Here is a 19,910-nt window from a genome sequence, read left to right on the forward strand (position 1 = left end):
ATTGAAAATTGTTTGAGTAACAGTCAATGTAGATCCTTTATTAATCTTCCTGCAGCCAATCTGGGTCTTTACTCGTTACGGACACAATAGTTATGGATCTGAGTTTTGTTCTTGTTCTTGTTCTTGTTTTACTTTATTTTATTCATTAACGAGCTTTAACTAACACCGTTAGGTTGGGCTTTAGTTTTAACTTTTAAGTGAGATATGTCAATAAAGTAGACTAGAGTAGGGTTTTAGGGTTTAGCTTTGCTTTTGTCTTTGTAAAAACGTTAAACCCAGAATTGGGTCTGGCTTCCCTCCACAATCCACACTCCACACTCCAAAATCTCTCCAGAATGAGGATAGCAATAGAAGGGTGTATGCATGGGGACCTTGACACTGTCTACAAAACTCTTCAGTATGCTCAAACCAAAAACAACTTCAAAATCGACCTCCTCCTCTGTTGCGGTGACTTTCAGGTTAGTTCATCTCTCTCTCTCTCTCTCTCTCTCTCCCTCTCATGCCCATTTCAAACCACTAAACATAAAAATGCTTCCAATACCCAAAATCTCAAATTTTTTTGTTGTTGTTTAATTAGGCCGTGAGGAATGAGAAGGATCTGGAGAGCCTAAACGTGCCACGAAAGTACCGCTCCATGAACTCCTTCTGGAAGTACTATTCTGGCGAAGAAGTTGCTCCCTTTCCCACCATTTTCATCGGTGGAAACCACGAGGCCTCTAATTATTTGTGGGAATTGTCAGTCACTCTCTTAACTATCTGATTATATTCTTTGCTTTTTTAAATGTGCTAGTTGTGTTTAAAGCAGTTGTAGTGTTTGTTGGAATGACTTATTAATTTGTAAATATGCTGTTTCAGTCAAATGGGTCTTTGTTGGATTACAGTTTTGTGTTTATTTAAATTGATTCCATATATTTTAAATTGTCTTTGTTGTTGTTAGAATTATGGGTAAATTATTAAATTCACGACTTCCACTTAAACGCCTTAGCCCATCAAGGGTGAATGCCCCTGGATTATTGGCAGCTGGTTCTGGCGGCTGGTGTCAGTTGCATGTAAGTTTTATTGGCTAGAGAGGGCTCTTCTTTAGAAAAGGTTCTCTACATTATTTAAAAAAAAAAAATTCACCATTTCTTAATAGCTTAATCCTTTGGGACAATTGGTACTGGTATTAGATTATGTGGGCTTGAGTTTGAGCCTTATATTCACTTTACCTTCCATTTAAAATGTTAAAACCCCACATGTTGGCCCATTTATTAAGGGGTAGTCTAGACCTGCATGTGATTGGGAGTGTTATAATTATGGCTAAATGATTAAATCCACCTTTTTCTAACAACTTGAGCATTTGGGATAATTGGTAATTTATCAGTTGTATTATAGTTTCTGTATAAGGATTCATGTTGGATGTTTTACTAGGTACCATGGAGGATGGGCAGCACCTAATATATACTTTTTGGGGTTTGCTGGGGTGGTCAAGTTTGGGAACATTCGTATTGGTGGACTTTCTGGAATTTACAATCAACGCCATTATCATTTAGGTTGGTTGAATGTTATTTGCATGTTACTCAAACCATTATATAGTTCTGAAGGTGGCACTTATTGCTTGTGTTAATGGTTCTTGGTCATGCTGTATTGTGTTTGTGTATCCTCCTTTTGGTCATGAATTTGGCTCTATGTCGAAAACCTTTCATGACAGCTGATTCCACTAAATTTTGCATATTATGTGTTTCATTAATTCAATTTTTTTTCCCTTGGGCAGGACACTATGAGAGGCCTCCTTATAATGAGAATACTATTAGGTCAGTATATCATGTTCGTGAATATGATGTCCACCAGCTCCTGCAAGTTGAGGAACCGATTGATATTTTTCTTTCGCATGATTGGCCTGTTTGCATCACTGATTATGGGAACTCAGAGGAACTTATTCGACGCAAACCATATTTCAAGAAGGAGGTAATTATGAGTGTATTAAAATGATCTCTAACAAACTTATATAGTATGTGTATCATGGCTTTCATGGAATAGGCCTCAAGCTTCTTAATTCCAAAAGTTTCTTAGCTGCAGAGGTGCTTATGCCTTCAATAAGTTACAGCTAAAAGCTAAGGATGGTATCCTAAATAGAGACTTATCATAAATAAAAAAAAAATACTAGGATACTTGTTGACAAGGGGATCTAAAAAAGCGTACATGAAAATTATTATGCTTATCCCTCAATAATAAGTAAGCAAAGGAATGACCCCTCCAAAAGGAGGTTAAAGGAATGAAGTAATTGATAGAAACATTGGATCAAAACTTTGAAATTATTAATTGAATTTAGAAATTTATTTTAGATAGGCCTAATTGACAATGATATGATTTAGGAATTTGTGGATAGCAACAAAGATAAGAGTTTTCAGGTCATTTTTTTTATAGTAAATTTGCGCTTAGAGGTGAGAGGAAGATGGTTTTTCTGTAGCTTTTTCCTTCCCTCACTTTATTAGGCTCCTTGTTCTCTGCACTATTACTATTCTGGGTGTCCCTTTTACATTTCCTGAACATCCCCAGACTTGATCTTTAATTTCCTAATTGCAACAATGCAAGCTGAAAATCATCTCTTTTATACACTTAGAAGTTTTAAATTCCCTTTGTTTGTGTCTAAAAATTTCCTGCAGATTGTTTCCTAATTAATTCTTGGAACTTTTTGACTTAATATTCTAATTCTGTTTTCTGCTGCATTCTCAAACCACAAAACCAAAATGTTCCAGGTGGATATAGGCACTTATTAACCCTGCTCCTTGCTCAAGAAAAAAGAAAAGAAAAGAGCTAAACAATTAAAAATTAGCATCTTTCTAAATCTATCTATTCTTACTGCACCGCTTACTTTGCTAATGAATCTACTTCCTAGAGTTCTGCCTTTCTAAAAAATTGTCTTTAAGCAGCCCCACTTTATTGCCCTTCACGTATTTGCACACTAAGTACTTATTTAATGTCAAATTTAATGGCTTGCCTTTGTTTTCTATTTTGTGCCTTCTTTGGAATTAAAGTTTTTTTTTTTCTTTAAGCATACAGATCTGCCCAAAGGTTTTGACTGTATTTGGAATTTTAAGTTGTAATATGGTGTGCAGTGGCGTGAACAACTGAACATTGCACACTGCTATCTTAGTTTATGGAGGTGGTTCTGTGTTGGGAAAAAAATCTTTGGTTTCTCTTGTTTATCTTTATTTTTCTATTTTTAATTTAATGGTTAGTTCCATAGCATCTACCTCAGAATAACCTTGTCTTGATAGGGAGAGAATTTTATGATTTCTTATGTGGTTGAAAAATGTTATCCAGATTGAGGAAAGAACTCTTGGAAGTGTAGCTGCCGCTCAACTTCTGGAAAAATTGAAACCACCCTATTGGTTTTCAGCTCACCTACATTGCAAGTTTTCTGCTCTTGTTCAGCATGGGGAAGGTGGCCCAGTGACAAAATTTCTTGCACTTGATAAGTGCCTTCCTGGTCGCCCATTTTTACAGGTATATAAGGTGATAGTTGTCTAAAGGGCCTTTCTTTTAGTCAATGCTGAAGGCTAAACTTGTGGCATTCACTTTACTGTTAGATACTTGAAATTGAATCAGAGCCAGGACCTTATGAGATCCAGTATGATGAAGAATGGCTAGCAATAACTCGGAGTTTCAACTCTGTCTTTCCTTTGACAGCAAAAAAGACAAATTTTGGGTGTGTACTGTTCATGAAAATCATGATTTACTATCTCTGCTCTGAATTCTTTGATCCTCCTTTTCATTTTGGGCCCTCTTATTGAGTAAGAAGATAGGCAATAACTCTATTTTTACACAGGAGTGTAGATCTTTGCGTGGAAGATAGTCGTCAATGGCTTAAAAGCAGGCTCCAAGAAAGAGGGGCCAAACCTTTTCAATTTGTTCGAACAGTACCATGTTACAATCCCTCTCAATCTGTCTCCAATCATTCCTTTTCTGGTATAAATATGAAATCTTTAGACTATTTTGACTGTTTTCATTTTGCATTTTGAAACCTTGGATAACAGGTCCTTAACATGCATTTTTCTAATATGTGTTTACGGATAGTGTTTGGGCCATTATATGTCACATGTGATTGTTTCTATTGGCTGAGTTTTGAAAAGAAAATTAACGAGATTGAAGAAGGCTTTATACCCAAAAAATAATTGATGAGTTGTTTCTTCAGATTAATCTAATCTAATAAGAAAGGATGTTTACTTAGGGGGTGAGAAATGGAGATAGTAATGGTGCTCATATGGAGAAACTTATCAAGGGGAAATGTGAGCTATATTTTGTACAGCTTCAGATATCATGTTCTGTATATAGGTGGGGTGTTATGTTGTCTAGTCCAGCTTGTAATTACTTTCTCCAAGAATATATTATTGAGAAGAATAACAAGGTGGACAGGGATTTTAACATGTATCATGCATGTCTACATCTTACATAACCTATGTAATTATACACATTCTAAATGTTTCTTGCATTTATGTCTATGTTCAATTTTTTGAATGATGTGCATGTTGCCATGCCTACAACACCTTAATTAGTGTCTTGTGTTTATGATTGTCATGTACTCTGTACTGAACATCTTGATAAATTTCTAGTTACTGGGTTTGCCAATTATTTGCCATTTGATATTACCTGTCGCAATTTTTTAAAATGAGTTCTGGTCCCTCTATAAGCTAGAATTACTGATTCAGATTGCTAAAGGATTTGTCTTATTCTTCGTTTTTATTCTCTATGAAGCAAACCAATTGTTATGGAATTTCATGTTATTGGCTTGCTTTGTATTTGATGTTCAAGGTTCTTCTTCTTCTCTATGGTATTTGGTGTAATGGTTGTCAATGGTTCTAGAAAGATATGATCTGCAAGTACATGTTTACACTAAATACTAATATATTCTGTTTTCAATTCTTTTGCAGGATACCCTAGGAATCCTCAAACAGAATCTTACTTGCAGTTACTAGAACTTCCTTATCTTCTTGATTCCATGCCAGAAACAAAGGATGTATCCTGTAGTCCTGCTTCATTCATTCAAAGAGGTAATCAATCATTTTCTGTACATGTAGTGGGAGCTGAACCAGCCCCTTTGCCCACTTGTCTTCCTCTGTAGTACAGTCTAGTTGATATTAAGTCTTACATTCTCCTTTGCACTAGTATGCTGTTGGTTTTGTTTCTTTTGAGCTCTTCTAGTTTAGAAGTGAAGTGTATTTGGTTGATTTTTTGATTTCTTGGGTGTGGGCTGTATTAGTGGTCCATACATCTCATTGTGTTAGTAGTTAGGTATATTTAAGTTATTTGGACCTTTTGTGGGTTTAAAGTATTGTTTCCAATTAGTGAGTCCTACGCAGAGTAAACTTGTAGTACTGTATTTTTAGCCCAAAAAAGAGGGGGCGGGGGAGGGGGGGGGGTGTGGGGGGGAACTTGTAGTACTGTATCAATGTGTATTTACTCTTTCCACTTGATGGAGATCAAGTCAGTGAGTTTACCAGGAGTTTTGAAGTCTTCTTTTCTCAAGTGTGACCGAGTAAAAACTGTGGGTGCAGCAGCCTTTTATCGTTTTGCTTTTCCCATTCCTTTTCTAATTAGCCTCACTGTCTAAACCACATATGATCAGTACCATTCATTTAACCTTGTAAAACTCCTAAGCCCACAGTACAAGAGTTTCTACATTACTTTTGATGCTGTCTCTTCCTGTTTTTGGCTCTGGTCTTCCTTTCAACACTATATGCAGCCATATTTTTAGTGTATAATATCTTCTAAGGCTTTTATTGTTAGATCTAGTGCCTTTTACACTAGTCTCTTGGAGAATTTTTTTTTGGGAGGGGGGGTGGGGGGGAGGTGGAGTGGGATGGCTTTGCTTAAAATTGGTACGAAGTTGGGTGTGTTTAAGAGAAATATCCTTCTGGGATTAGGGTGATATACCAAACACTCAGGTTGATAAAATTTTGGGGGTGTTGTCACTGACCTAGGTTAAAGTCTCCCATGGGGCCTAGAAATGAGTTGTTCTGTAATTCTTCTCCCCCACCCACCGGAAACTGTGAGGGTGCTTGAATAAAAGGCAACTATAGGTCAGTTGATAGAGGCAAACCTTGAGTGATTCCCTGAGATTTCCTCAATTGCCATATCCTAGGAATGAGCCTTGTCTGTATTATGTGTCTGTGACAAAAACACTGATGTGCTTGGGGATGGATCAAATTAATGATGCTTGAATTGGTTGTTTGCTCTTACCTCTGTGACCATACCTGAAAGTTGAATTTACTTTATACAAAATTTAAATGTGTGATGCCAGAAATATATTTTGATATTGAGGTTTATAGTTGATTTCTGAACTGCCCTTCTGAGGAGGGTAAGCCTTTTTGGTTGATGAGAACGTCTAACATGTAACTTGTAATGCAAGGAGCGTGCATAGCCAGAATTATTTTGATTTTTTTCTTTTCTTTGTTCTGTTTGCCTCTCCCAAGTTTCTTTTGAACTTGTGCTGCATCAATTTGTGTGTGGATGCATGTGTGCTTTTGTTGAAATTGAAAGTATGGTTATTTTAATGGTTCTGTAAATACAAGAATAATATTCTAGTCATCTATCATGAAGGAATAAAAGAAGAAGAATCAAATACTAGCTTAGATTTTCTGCCAATGAGCTTTAGCTCAAATGATACTCCTTGTAAGAGCAAAGCAGAAGGTGAGGTCATTGATTCAAGACCCATTGGGGGTGTTTGCAACTTATCAATCAAATTTTCTAGTACAGATTTTCCTGTGGAGTGTGGACTCAATTGTTATTTGTATACAAAGTTTTTTTCTACACTTCTTTTTTATATTTCATTCTTAGGGTACAATTTTTAATTATACATCAAAACAAAAGTAAAAAAAGGAGGATAGTTCCTAAAATCAAATACTGATGCTTGTGCAGGTTCTTTTAGTGATGACAGCGAAACCATTCCCATTGATGATGTGGATGAATTGGAAGAACTTGCAGAAGTTGATGATGAGGAAGCCAAAGAGTGAGAAATTGTAAAGGCTGGATAATTTTTGCCCCCTTTATCATTATCCATCTTTATGCTGTTGCCTTGACCTTATGTGAGCCTGTAAGAGTACTTCCTGTCATTGCTTGTTGGGCTGTCCGAATCGTACTGTAGTTCTTTGAGAAGTCATAGGTCTTTTGCTTGTAGGTTATTTAGTTAAATCATCATGTATATACCTAAGAAATTTGTATATGCCAGCAAATTGGTGCATGCTATATGGCCCTATGAGAAAAGATTAGCGTTATACATTGTGCTTTGTAGGTGATAGACATATGGTGTATACCACAATGCTTTTGAGTTGAGTGTTCGTGACTTTGTATTTGTAATGATCTATTTATTGGTCCAATTCTTAGGTAAAGCACTTACCATGTTAGTAGTCCATTGTTATAAGGGGAAGGAAACAATGATAAAGATTTATTAAGGACTATATGATAGCTAGTTTCCCTCTTTTTTGGTAGGGCTGGATGATAGTTAGTTGCCTTTTGAGCATACATAATTGTCTCACCTATAAGACAAAAATTTAGGCGTAAGATATGTAAATCTTTGTTGACTCACTCAACCTTAGCTTCTTTCCTGTGTAGGATAATGTTTTTTGATAATTCGATGCTTACAACAATGGAGGAGGGTTTAAAAATTTGAACTTTAGACATATTCATTGGAAACAGCAAGAGATGCTAGTTAATGTTTTTGGTTTTTTATATTTTTGATAGATGCTATAGTATTTCAACCTATAGTGTCTGGTCAATGATAATTTTTTATTTTTTTAATCATTGTGCCAAGACACTAATTGATTTTTGATGTAAGTAGAGTTCAAATTCCATATCTTTAATTTGACCATAAGAGATTTTATCAGTTAAACTAATTGGACCAACATGTTCTTGACTTCTGCGTATTTCAACCTATAGTGTTTGGTCAATGATGATTTTTTTTTTTTAATCATTGTGCCAAAACACCAATTGATTTTTGATGTAAGTAGAGTTCAGATTTCATATCTTTAATTTGACCATAAGAGATTTTATCAGTTAAGCTAATTGAACCAACAGGTTCTTGACTTCTGTGTATTTCAACCTATAGTGTTTGGTCAATAATGATTTTTTTTTAATCATTGTGCCAAGACACCAATTGATTTTTGATGTAAGTAGAGTTCAGATTTCATATCTTTAATTTGACCATAAGAGATTTTATCAGTTAAGCTAATTGGACCAATAGGTTCTTAACTTCTGCGTCGGATAATTTCATCATTTTTGTTTGTTTGTTTGTTGAGAAACTTCTCATCTTCTAAACACTTATGACGAGACTTTATTTCATTTCCACAAATCATTTATGTTCCCGGGCTTGTGATTTTGGCAAGTCTGATGTAGTTTTGTGAGTGGTAATTAATTTGCATAATTAATATATATATAAGGATATATAAAAGTAGAGACCTCATGTTAGAGAGTATGAGATTGTGTCATGTGGTGCATTCTTCGAAATTCTCTTTATTTAGGCTTCAATTTCAACAAAGTTTGCATTTATATCAAAGTTCATTGAATTAGTCAATAGAGTAAATGCATATATTAATTATCTATAGTTGTGTATTAATTATTTATATTAAATGAATTTATATGATTATTTTTATAAACTCTATATAAGAAATAAATTTTAGTTGGAATTATCAATATATATATATATATATATATATATATATATGTATGTATGTATGTATGTATGTATAAAAGCAGAGACTTCATGTGAGAAAGCATGAGGTTCTGCTAAGTGGCGCATTTTATGCAAAGAAAATTGAAATATTTTCAAGTGCCGCATCAGAGATAAAAACAAATTAAATATTGACTTTTTGTTTCATTTGGTTCAATGTTTCAAGATTTTTTTAATTAAAAAATAAATATTATTTGTATATTTTGGTTCAATGTTTTAAGAATTTTTATCTTTCATGCATACACACAAAATTCATTGCATTTTAATTCACCATTTTTACCTCATGCACTTTTACCCCTTTATATATACTTATCCATAGTTCTTCATGTCATTCTATGTCAAATACACACTGACTAAAAATTATGTAATTTAACTTCAATCTTTCGACGACACTTACCTAGCTCGCTCGCTCTCTCTCTCTCTCTCTCTCTCTATATATATATATATATATAAGCAGATACCTCATGTGGGAAAACATGAGGTTCTGTAAGTGGCACATTTTATGCTAAGAGAATTGAAATATTCTCAAGCGCTACATCAGAAATAAGAACAAATTAAATATTGAATTTTTGTGTTATTTGGTTCAACGTTTCAAGATTTTTTAATCAAAAAATAAATATTCTTTGTATATTTTGGTTCAATGTTTCAAGACATTTCATCTCTCATGCATATACACAAAATTCATTGCATTTTAATTCACCATTTTTACCTATTGCACTTCTACCCCTTTATATATACCTGTTCATAGTCCTTTCCTCATGCCATCTCATGTCAAATACACACAGACTAAAAATGATGTCATTTACCTTTAATCTTTCGACGACACTTACTTAGCTCTAACATTGTTGTTTCATTTAATCTTAACACGTATGAGTTGGCTATAATTAAGGAAATGAGGGCTTGCATTTTATATTGAGTGATAACGACAATTAAGATTTTGATGTTAAGACATTGTGGATTTGTGAGTTTTGTAAATAATGTGATTGACTATGGGTGTTTAGGATGTTTATTTTGTTTTAGAATCAAGGTGAAAGAGAAATATGCATTCTATATTTAATTTTATTATATAATATTCCTCCAAAGTTGTTTTTTATTTTTCTATTTTTATTTCTAATTACTTAAATTGAATAATTTAATGGATATGTGTGTGTAATTTATAATTGTTGTTTTTTATGGTGATAAACTCATTACTAATAAAATTTTCTAACAATTATGCTATAATACATATATAACATTCTCCAAAACTATCTTACATAAAATATTACAACATTATCTATGCATTACATGGGTAACTTACTAGAAATAATAATAGATTTAAAATATGACATTCTTCCTCATGTTTAGTTGATTTGACAACAATTGACACAAAAAACATAAATAAAATTAAATATTTATGAATTCACTAAAATTAGTCTTAATATTTTAAGAAAGTAGAGACCTCATGTTAGAGAGTATGAAATTGTGTATTATTTAGGCTTCAACTTCAACAAAGTTTGCATTTAAAACAAAGTATTCATTTAAAACAAAGTATTAGTTTATTGAATTAGTCAATAGAATAAATGCATATATTAATTATCTATAATTGTACATTAATTATTTATATTAAATGAATTTATATGATTATTTTTATAATTTTAAGATTTAGAATATGACATTCTTCCTTATGTTTAGTTGCTTTGACAACAAGTGACACAAAAACCATAAATAAAATAAATATTTGTGAATTCACTAAAATTAATCTTAATCTTTTAAATTTCCTAATTCCTTTTAGTAACATGTAATACACATATATGTGTGTGTGTGTCTGTGGGTGGGGAACTAATATTGTAGTATTTATTATATGTAATTAGAAAGATAATTAATAGAATAAATATGTTTATATTTTGTTAAATTTAATTATTTTGAGCATAATAAAATTTTAATATCATTTTTCTAAGATTTATATGCGAAACAATTGATTTTTTATTTTTAATGTGAGGACTAATTGATTTGAAAAATGGTATTCTTACTCAAATTTATTTATTTTGGCAACAACTGAAATAATGTCCAACAAAAAGGAAAAAATAAATTTAGTAACATAAAATTAAGAACGTAAAAAAAAAAAAAAATGATATTTGCATTTTTTAGTAGGCATGAAGTATGCGTATTTATATGAGCCATTATATCATGAAAATTTTAATTTATAAACACATATGTATAGTATGATCAAATCACTATACTATTCTTAGTGTCTTTCTATTTTGTCTATAAAATAATTAAATATTACCATTTTTTATAAGGAATTTTATTTAAAACTTTTTTATACATCGATAGTTAAGGGTGGAGATCTTAATTCTAAATGTTTCTATTGGAAATTGAGGTGCCAACTAGTTAAGCTAAATCTTATTGAAATACTAGTAAAAACTAATAATAAGTTGCACTGCACATCGTGCGAGAGCTCAACTAATATTTCTAATTACAATAGCATTTAGTACATGTCCAAAACCCAAACTGATATAATGTAAACATAAATTACTTTTGAGATTTGTTACTTAGAGTAATAATTAACACTTAGAAATAAAGTATTTTTCAACTCAAATACTTGTAATAAATTTCACCATACTCAAGTAGAACACACAAAGGAGTTTTCAATGAAATATAATTTTATTGATACTTAAAAAAAACATTACATACTTTTCTACACACTACTCTTGCTTCTTATTTCTCTTATACTTATTTGCTATCTTAATTGTTCAATACTTTTAGATAATTTGATACATTTACCTTTATATATAAAACAAGACTACACTAAAGAAGACAACATCTAAAATTCATAGTTTAAAAAGTGAAAAACATGGCAAAAGAAAAGTCAAGAAAGGCAACGCATTTGTATCTTGAACTCCTCTTCACCTATACTAAGCAATTATCTTTAAGGGAAAATAATATACTCGCTATTGCAACAAACATTGTACATGTATCATTTGAAATCATGTTTAAAATATGATTTCAAATAATTTAAACACAATTTTAAGAAAGTGTGTACGAGCGTGTAATAATCATTACTCTTTTCCTAATAGCAAATATATATGACAACACATGCGAAACAAATCATACTAACATAAAAACTTAATAGCACATGCAAAATGCTTCACCATTCAATGTCGGTGCTGAATCTTACAATTGCCAGTGGAGAGTCAAGATGCAATCAAAAGTAAAAATGAGCTGAAATAAAAATTTCTTTATGCTTGATCAACAATCAGATTCACCATGTATGTTGTAAACTTAAGATAAGATGGGTCCCTTGGCCAGATGTCTCAGATGATGAACTATTTTCATTGCCATTTGCCAACATGGTTTAATTACTTTTGTGCTCCATGATTGTACAGACTGGATGAAATGTATTTGAAAGAGCAAAGGCTATAAGAAAAAAATCATGCAACTATTTATTGCTGGTGATGGTTTGAATGGCTTGAGAGTGGATCTGGATCTGGGCAGGACCCATGTAACCAACCAACTTTCAGCTAGTTTTGAGCACGCTCTAAGATTGGGCTAGCAGATGTAGTATTGTACGTTTTGAAATTTTATATATAGTGGCTTGTCTTGTCTTTATGCGGCTTCTTTTGTCCAGAACTGTTTATCAAACAGTGATTAGTGATGTAGATGAATAGTGACTTGTCCGGAATATTAACTGTTCATCAACAATGATTGGTGTTGTGGATGAATAGTAGCTTGTCTGGAATTGTTTCGAATAGTGACGGGTGCTATCCAGAATTAATTGCTATCTAAATTGTAACCATCATAGGGATCTTGGGAGTCTTGTAATGGGTCAAAAGGATATCGATTGACTGAGGCTTCTGAAGAGGCCGGAGAAACATTTTCTTCTGACTCTAGTTATATATATATATATATATACACACTCATGAAACAATAAGTTGAAAATTAGTCATCTATTTCATTTTGAAATGCCATTAAAAAAAGTCTGTAGATACAATATTGATGCAATTGGAAAAATCAATGCCTTCTTTTCATTATTTTATTTGAGTTTAAATTTAAGAAAGTAGTTTTTGCCTTTGAGAACTGATTGCCTTTTAAATAATGATTAAATGGTCCATTTTTTTTATAAAAAAAAGATAGATTTCTAAAAACTAGATACTAATTCAAAGCCACTTCTTACAACACTCAGTGAGGAGGTATTAATCCCAGGTATATAAGTTCATAGAGATTGATCTTGGGGTTACTTAGCACCCAAAGCTAAACGGATTATATTAGATTATCGGGCCTTACAATGCCACTTGTGGATATTCATCTACCAGATTCAAATCTTGCATGACCTCGGATTGTTATTATTATTATTTATATTGTTGAGAATCTACCTCGGATATTCAGAATTTGAGTATAAGACATAAAAGCTGTATCGATGGTCAATCAAGTCTGCTTCTCAGTTAATAGCAGCTGGTAAAAAAAGAAATAATTAACAACTTCATTATCTTACCTATTGTATATGTGATGATTGTTGAGAGAATAATGCTAGGGTCACAACTTGTTCACGTGGTAAATCGTAATTGGAGGAATTGTGAATCCACATGGATCTACTAATTTTACTCCACCACTCACAACTTGACACAAGAATAAGTTATGGCAAAAATAGTGATCTTGGCATTTTCCTTGTTGAAAACTTGAGATGGTACAAAATCTTAAGGGGGATAAAGTCGGCATAGATCAGTACATCTGAATCATTAGTGGGTGAATTTGAAGAGGAGTGTGTTGTTACACACAAGTACAAAAGTGTGTAATAAGTTTAAGCCGAACTTGAATATCACTGCCAAAAACTTCACCACCAATTTCAAAACAATTTGGTTAATGTATGCCCTTAAGAGTAATGCTATAGACAAACTGTTTTACAATATTTTTACAAAATGTTAATGTGTCCTACCTTTTATTAGTTTTTATCTAGCTAGACGTACCATTAATATCACTTTTTCATTTACTAATAATCACTCACCACATTAGCAGTTTGTAATTTTTTTTTTGTAAAATAGTTTGTATTTCTAGCATTATTCATGCCCTTAATCATTCATTTTAGGAAATTTTTTACAATTGAAAAGGCAATAAAAAAAGTTAGCCACTTTTTCATTTTTCTTTTTTTCATAAAAATCTTTCTAAAATAGTTTACTAATATATGCCCCAGAAGGTAGGAATGGCAATGGGGTGGGGCCGAAGGATAGAGTCTTCATCTCCGTCCCGCATAGTTTTGTCTTGTCTCATTCCTGCCCCACCCCACATTTTGGGAAAAACTTTCTCACCCCATACTTGCCTCTTGGGGCCCAGCGAAGCCCCGCTCCACCCCGTAAAACTCTATTTTTTGTTAATTTGCCCTACAACTAGTATAATTTTTTTAATGAAACTTATTTCATTAATTAAAATATACTTGAAATTACAACTGAACTTATCCTATCAAATCAAATCAATTTTTTTAAAAAAATTGAATAATATATCTAAATGTTTAACAAGACAATCACCAAAAAAAAAAAAAAAACTCATAGTATAACATATACCAAAATAAAGGCAGAAAACCATATTGGGTAAATATATTTTTTTAAATAGTAGGGTTTTAAGGTATGAAAAATTTTACAATTATAATCTCTTAGCAACACGGGACGGGGTGGGAATGGGGAGGGGTGGATCTAAAAAGTCTAAACTCATCCCTGTTCTACCACCTTTGCGGGATGGGAAAAACCTGCGTAGGCCAAAGCAGGGAGGGACGGGACAAAATTGCCATCCCTACTCGAAGGGTATGTATTAGTAAAACCCATTTCAAAATTACTAAGACCACAGCAAAATTTACAATTTTTTTTAGTGAAATAAAAGTGGCGGTCATATAGGTTCACAACTCACCAATTAGACGAGTTCTGGCATAATTGGGGTCCTAGCATTATTGCACCAATTTACTATTATTGTATTATAAACGCTGGTCTTCCTTGAATTCTTTCAGTTCCATTTATTGATTAGGAATGAATTCTTTCTTGGTTTTATTCATGTATGGGGTCTTTTGGGGTTGATATATTTAGATATAGGTCTAAATTGTGCAACGTATGTCTAGTTGCCTTGTTTAATAATTCTCTCTTGTAACTTTGAATTCAATAGTCTTATTTCAGAAGGTTGTCTGGTTGTGTTAACAGAACTGTTCACACCGAGTCAAGGATTTTGGAGGACACAAAATCAACTATTATGGACATCCATTTGAAAGATTCTATTGTTTATCTACAAAGCCTGTCCATCATTGGGTTGCTAGAATTTTTAATAAATTCATTTATTAGCTACAAGAATTTTCTTACCATAAGAAATTGTTTACATCTACCGCTTACATAGGTTGCTTGAACATAAGGGAAGGTTAAAATGATCTTAAATGCTTGCAGTGATTGAGCTCATCGATCTTCTGTTGACTCTTCTCTTACATTGCATTACTGAAATCAGAACCCATCTACCTCCTGACATCGCACCAAAAACATTAATGTTGCCTTAAAAAGAGACATACATTAAATACATGGCCGGTTGTGCACCTTTTTTTTTTCTCATATGGTCTCAGACTCTCAATGGCTCAATCTATGAAGAAAGAGACTGAAGTAGCACACGTAACAATTATTACTTGGTTGGAACTTCTACAATAGAAGGCTAGAAACCCTTATGGAGAAAAGACCAGTACCTTTTTCTGCAACAGTACTCTTCACTACTGTTGTTGTTTTCTTCATTGCTGCTTTTCCTTCTAGTGCCAACCTATCATTTAACTTCTATGCAGCTTCATGCCCACCAGCTGAGTTTATGGTAAGAAACACAGTGAGATCGGCTTCCTCTGTTGATCCAACTGTTCCTGGGAAGCTTCTTCGCTTGCTGTTCCATGACTGCTTCGTGGAGGTAAGTGAGTCTTTTGGTTTAGCTAAATGTGGTTAGTCACCTTAAAAAAAAAAGGGATGGACTACGAGTAAATGCGTGGTAGGCTCATGGTATCCCACATTCACTACTGTACATCGTCAGTACAAACTGTCACTGTTCATGTTTATCTGTATTCAAATGGTGGATACCACATATGGATATCACTGTCACTTAACAAGATGTTTGGCTAAATTTTGCATTGTCATTCTTTATCCAATCAATCTTTGATTCTTTTCTCCTGGTTAGAGGAGAGGCTTTCAGGACTAACTTCCTAATCCCACACAACTTAATGAACTTAGCCCAACGGCCCCAACCCAAACCAACTTGATACCTCTCGGATTTATTTTTTGGGCAGTGTTAATTATACACACATGCGAAAAATAATAAAACCATGCATTGAAGACACCGTGTCTTCAACAATTTCAGTTGTTTTTTGTCCTATGGACGTGTAAAAGTGTGTGCGCAACAGATTTTAGCCTTTTTTTTTTTTTTTTTGGAGTTTACAGTTTGGGTTGTGTTTATTTATTTATTTGAAAACTGAGTTGGGTTGGATTCAGGTTGGCAAAATTTAGAAACTAAGCAAAGCAACCTAGCCCCATGCTATTAATAATTTGAAAAAATATATCTCATTGCTTCAAAAGAAACTATGAAGTTTTTTGCTGGGTATATCAGAGACAACTATTCTATAAGCTCTTTCAATGGGGTGGGCAAAGTCCCAAAAGACATAGGTAGAAGCATTTGGACAAGTGAGTAGAGTGAATGGATTAATGGAAGACATAAGCCCACGCCGCAGCTCCCAACATTTGCAACTTGAAAGCCTGAAATTGTATGAGTAGTCACAAATTAGGAATGTAATGGACATCTAGCAATTGAAATGCAAAAAATTTCTTTGCAAGAAAATTTATATATCTATACTTCTTTATGAATGTAACTTCTATTTTCATCTCATTTCAACTTTCTTCCCTTCTTAGTTTATTTCTTAAAACAGGATCGTTCTTAAAGTTTGGATATGCCAAAGCCTTTTTGTTTTTTAAAAAAGTGCTTTCTGCATTTGTAGTCTCACAATGCAACCCAATCAAGAACTATTAGAAATGTTCCCCACACTCTCAAATGTCATGATTTATAGGGTTGTGATGCATCTGTCCTGCTACAAGGAAATGGGACGGAGCGAGATGATCCAGCAAACAAATCTCTTGGAGGATTTTCAGTAATAGATTCAGCTAAAAGAGTACTAGAAATCTTCTGTCCAGGAACTGTTTCTTGTGCTGATATTGTTGCTTTGGCTGCCAGAGACGCTGTTGAAATGGTGAGAGACATCTCTCATCAAGTACTTGTGTTCATCTTCATCTTCTTTAGTTAATTTCCCATATCTATTTCGGTTTGGTGTACCATTCATGAAGGCTTGGAATTTGGAAACAGGCTGGCGGACCAGCAATTCAGATTCCAACAGGTAGAAGAGATGGGATGGTTTCAGCAGCTTCTAATGTTAGGCCTAATATTGCAGACACGATTTTTTCAGTGGATGACATGAAAAAGCTCTTCTCTTCTAAAGGATTGTCCTTGGATGACCTTGTCACCCTTTCAGGTAATATTACATCAGTGAACTTAACACACTTGATAAGATCTTGATCACAAATCTTACAACGAAGTTGTCATAAATGGTTTATTTATTAGTATTTTTAAATTGTGGTAGGTGAGTACACAATTTTTTTCTTCTTTCCCTATCAAATGGCCATGGATTTAGTCTGATCTCAAATAGTTCATAAAATTAACTTGACATATATGTATGATTTAATGAAGGTTTCCAGCACAATTTGCTTTAATGTCTTTGTCTCATTGCTTTTGTGATGTCTGGTCATTTTGTATAATTTCGGGTCCACATCCTCTGCATCCTACAATCTACTCCTATTATAATTGTACCTCCTACAATCTACTGTTATTATGATTGTACCTTGATGTTTAGTTTAGTCTTAAAAAAAAAAAAAATACTAAAATTATCACCAATTTTACAATAAAAACCTTACAAAGTGATGTATCAATAAATGAGATCGGTTTCACATTAAAAATATAATAAATAAATTATTGATTTTTTTTTTTTGCTAGTGTTTTAAAAATTGACAAATCTATATTTTAGGTCATCCATGTAGTAAAATTTGTATTGTCTATAGTATGAACGATTGTAGGAGACCATAGGAACATTCAAAAATGTGGTCTCTCTTTCTTGAGTAGTGCACATTGAGAATTTCATGCATAGGACTTTTTGGTTGTCTTGCAATGAGGGCAACTAATATCCTGAGTTTATGGCTAGCTAGTTGGCTACTATTACCTGTTGCATTACAAGATAGTGTTGCTCTCTGCAGGAGCTCACACCATTGGAGCAGCTCACTGCCGCGCATTCAACGATCGTTTTCAAGAAAACTCCAATGGGAATCTCACACTCATTGACACATCCCTTAACAGTACTTATGCTGGAGAGCTCATGAAACAGTGTCCTGCAAAAGCAAGCCCCTCTGTAACTGTTAATAATGATCCTGAAACATCTTTCATGTTTGACAACCAGTACTACCGAAATCTTTTAGCCCACAAGGGGCTATTCCAATCAGATTCCGTTCTGTTAGATGATAACAGAACGCAGAAACAAGTAGTGGATTTCGCAAATGACCAAGTTGACTTTTTTGAGAGTTGGGGTCAGTCATTTTTAAAGCTTACTAGCATTGATGTAAAAACAGGTGATGAAGGAGAAATTAGAAAATCTTGTTCAACAACGAATGAGTAAAGAACTGCCTATCCTTTCGAGGGAATTACACTGAAACAAAATGGTACTTCCAAAGTATTACTCAAATAATGCCTACAAGATGCTTAATTAGAACAGCTTTTACATGCATATACAAACCCAGTAAAGTTTATATTTTCAGTTGTAGTTGTCTCATTTTTTGTTTCTGTGTCCGGATTTTGGTTATGTTTTTCAACTTTCATTAGGGCATACTGTGTTGTATTTATGGAAATAGTTTGTAAGCTTTTGTTACTGTTGACATTGTGTATATACTTTTCCTTGCATTGGTTTGTACTATTATCATAGAGCTTATTGCTGAAAACTGAAAACACTGTACCAAAATAATTTTTAAATGTGTGAATAGTGTCGTGGGACCCATTTTTAATAAAAAAAATTCTGTAAAGTGAAGTTTGTAGGTCCCGTGAACAGTACACGGGACCCACAAATGTGCTGAAAAGTCAGCAAAGGCTGGCTACTGTTCATGCACAGTGCATGAACAGTGTGCATGAACAGTAGCCTTTGTCCCCTGACCCGTACAGCAGCAGAAGAAGAAGAAAAAAAAAAAAACGCAAAACGCAGCAACGCGGACGCATAAGCTGTATCCAAACTCAGCTATAATAAGACACATCCCGCCCTGCTTTGGGTAGGGGTTGCACGACCACACATCAATTCTTCGTGGTTAAAAGATGGAACAAGATTCTTTCCATTTGACTTAAAACACAGAGGGTCTATTTCATGTGTATTGAGTGCCATGTCACTTATGTGGTAAATATATTGTTGGAGCATTTTAATATTAAATAATTAAAATGAATAATGTTATAATATAAATGTTAAGATGTGGGAGTAAATATAGAAGATGAGGAGTTAGTGAAAATGTTTAATTTCATATTGAAAAGGAGAGAGATTATTTTGTTCTTTTTAATTGTGGTGATTAGTGGGCTAACATGAATTGTCTCAGATATTGGGCTAGATACGTGCGCAAGGGGGAGGTGAAGGGTGGAGGTATCAACCTCTTGGATCCTCCTACTTGACAGCCCATTCAAAGTAATTATCATATGTGTTGATGAGTAAATGACCTGAATTAATATTCTATTTTTATTATGGAAAATGAAGAGTCATTAACCCACTTAATGAACTATCCATTTGGGTACTTTCATTCTTCAGAAACTCTTTATCTCACCATTAATTGTGTAACTCCAGCTCATCAAAATAATATCTAACAATTTATCTTGTAACACCCATTACAATAGACTCATTTAGACCTAATCTCACCATTAATAGACTCATTCAGACCTAATCTAAGTGACTGCAATATACACTAAAAAAAAATAGAGAGGTTCTTGGCAAGGAATGGTGTTCTTTTTGGTGGAGTTTTGGGCTTGAACACTTTATGCAGAGGTTGTTCTAGCCATACGACACTTGTTAGGTTGTTGTATCCTAGGGGAGACAAGCCAGAGACGATTTGCATTGGTTACAAAGTTTAGCCAACTAAGGGCTTGAATCTCCTTAAAGAGAGCGAGT

At 33.6% G+C, this 19,910-nt stretch overlaps 1 protein-coding gene across 1 annotated transcript; it reads left to right on the plus strand.

Moving 5' to 3' along the window:
* The first annotated feature begins 201 nt into the window (after window positions 1-201).
* Window positions 202-18,525, plus strand: LOC142621875 (lariat debranching enzyme-like). The gene is made up of 13 exons (XM_075795248.1): window positions 202-458; window positions 578-735; window positions 1,411-1,532; window positions 1,754-1,947; window positions 3,307-3,489; window positions 3,573-3,691; window positions 3,812-3,951; window positions 4,914-5,033; window positions 6,901-6,991; window positions 15,331-15,598; window positions 16,743-16,922; window positions 17,036-17,201; window positions 17,977-18,525. The coding sequence occupies exons 1-13, from the start codon at window positions 336-338 to the stop codon at window positions 18,390-18,392; spliced, it is 2,280 nt and encodes a 759-aa protein (XP_075651363.1). The 5' UTR covers window positions 202-335; the 3' UTR covers window positions 18,393-18,525.
* The last annotated feature ends 1,385 nt before the right edge of the window (window positions 18,526-19,910 follow it).

This window comes from Castanea sativa, chromosome 1 (assembly GCF_040712315.1).
Source record: "Castanea sativa cultivar Marrone di Chiusa Pesio chromosome 1, ASM4071231v1".
Lineage (NCBI taxonomy): Eukaryota > Viridiplantae > Streptophyta > Magnoliopsida > Fagales > Fagaceae > Castanea > Castanea sativa.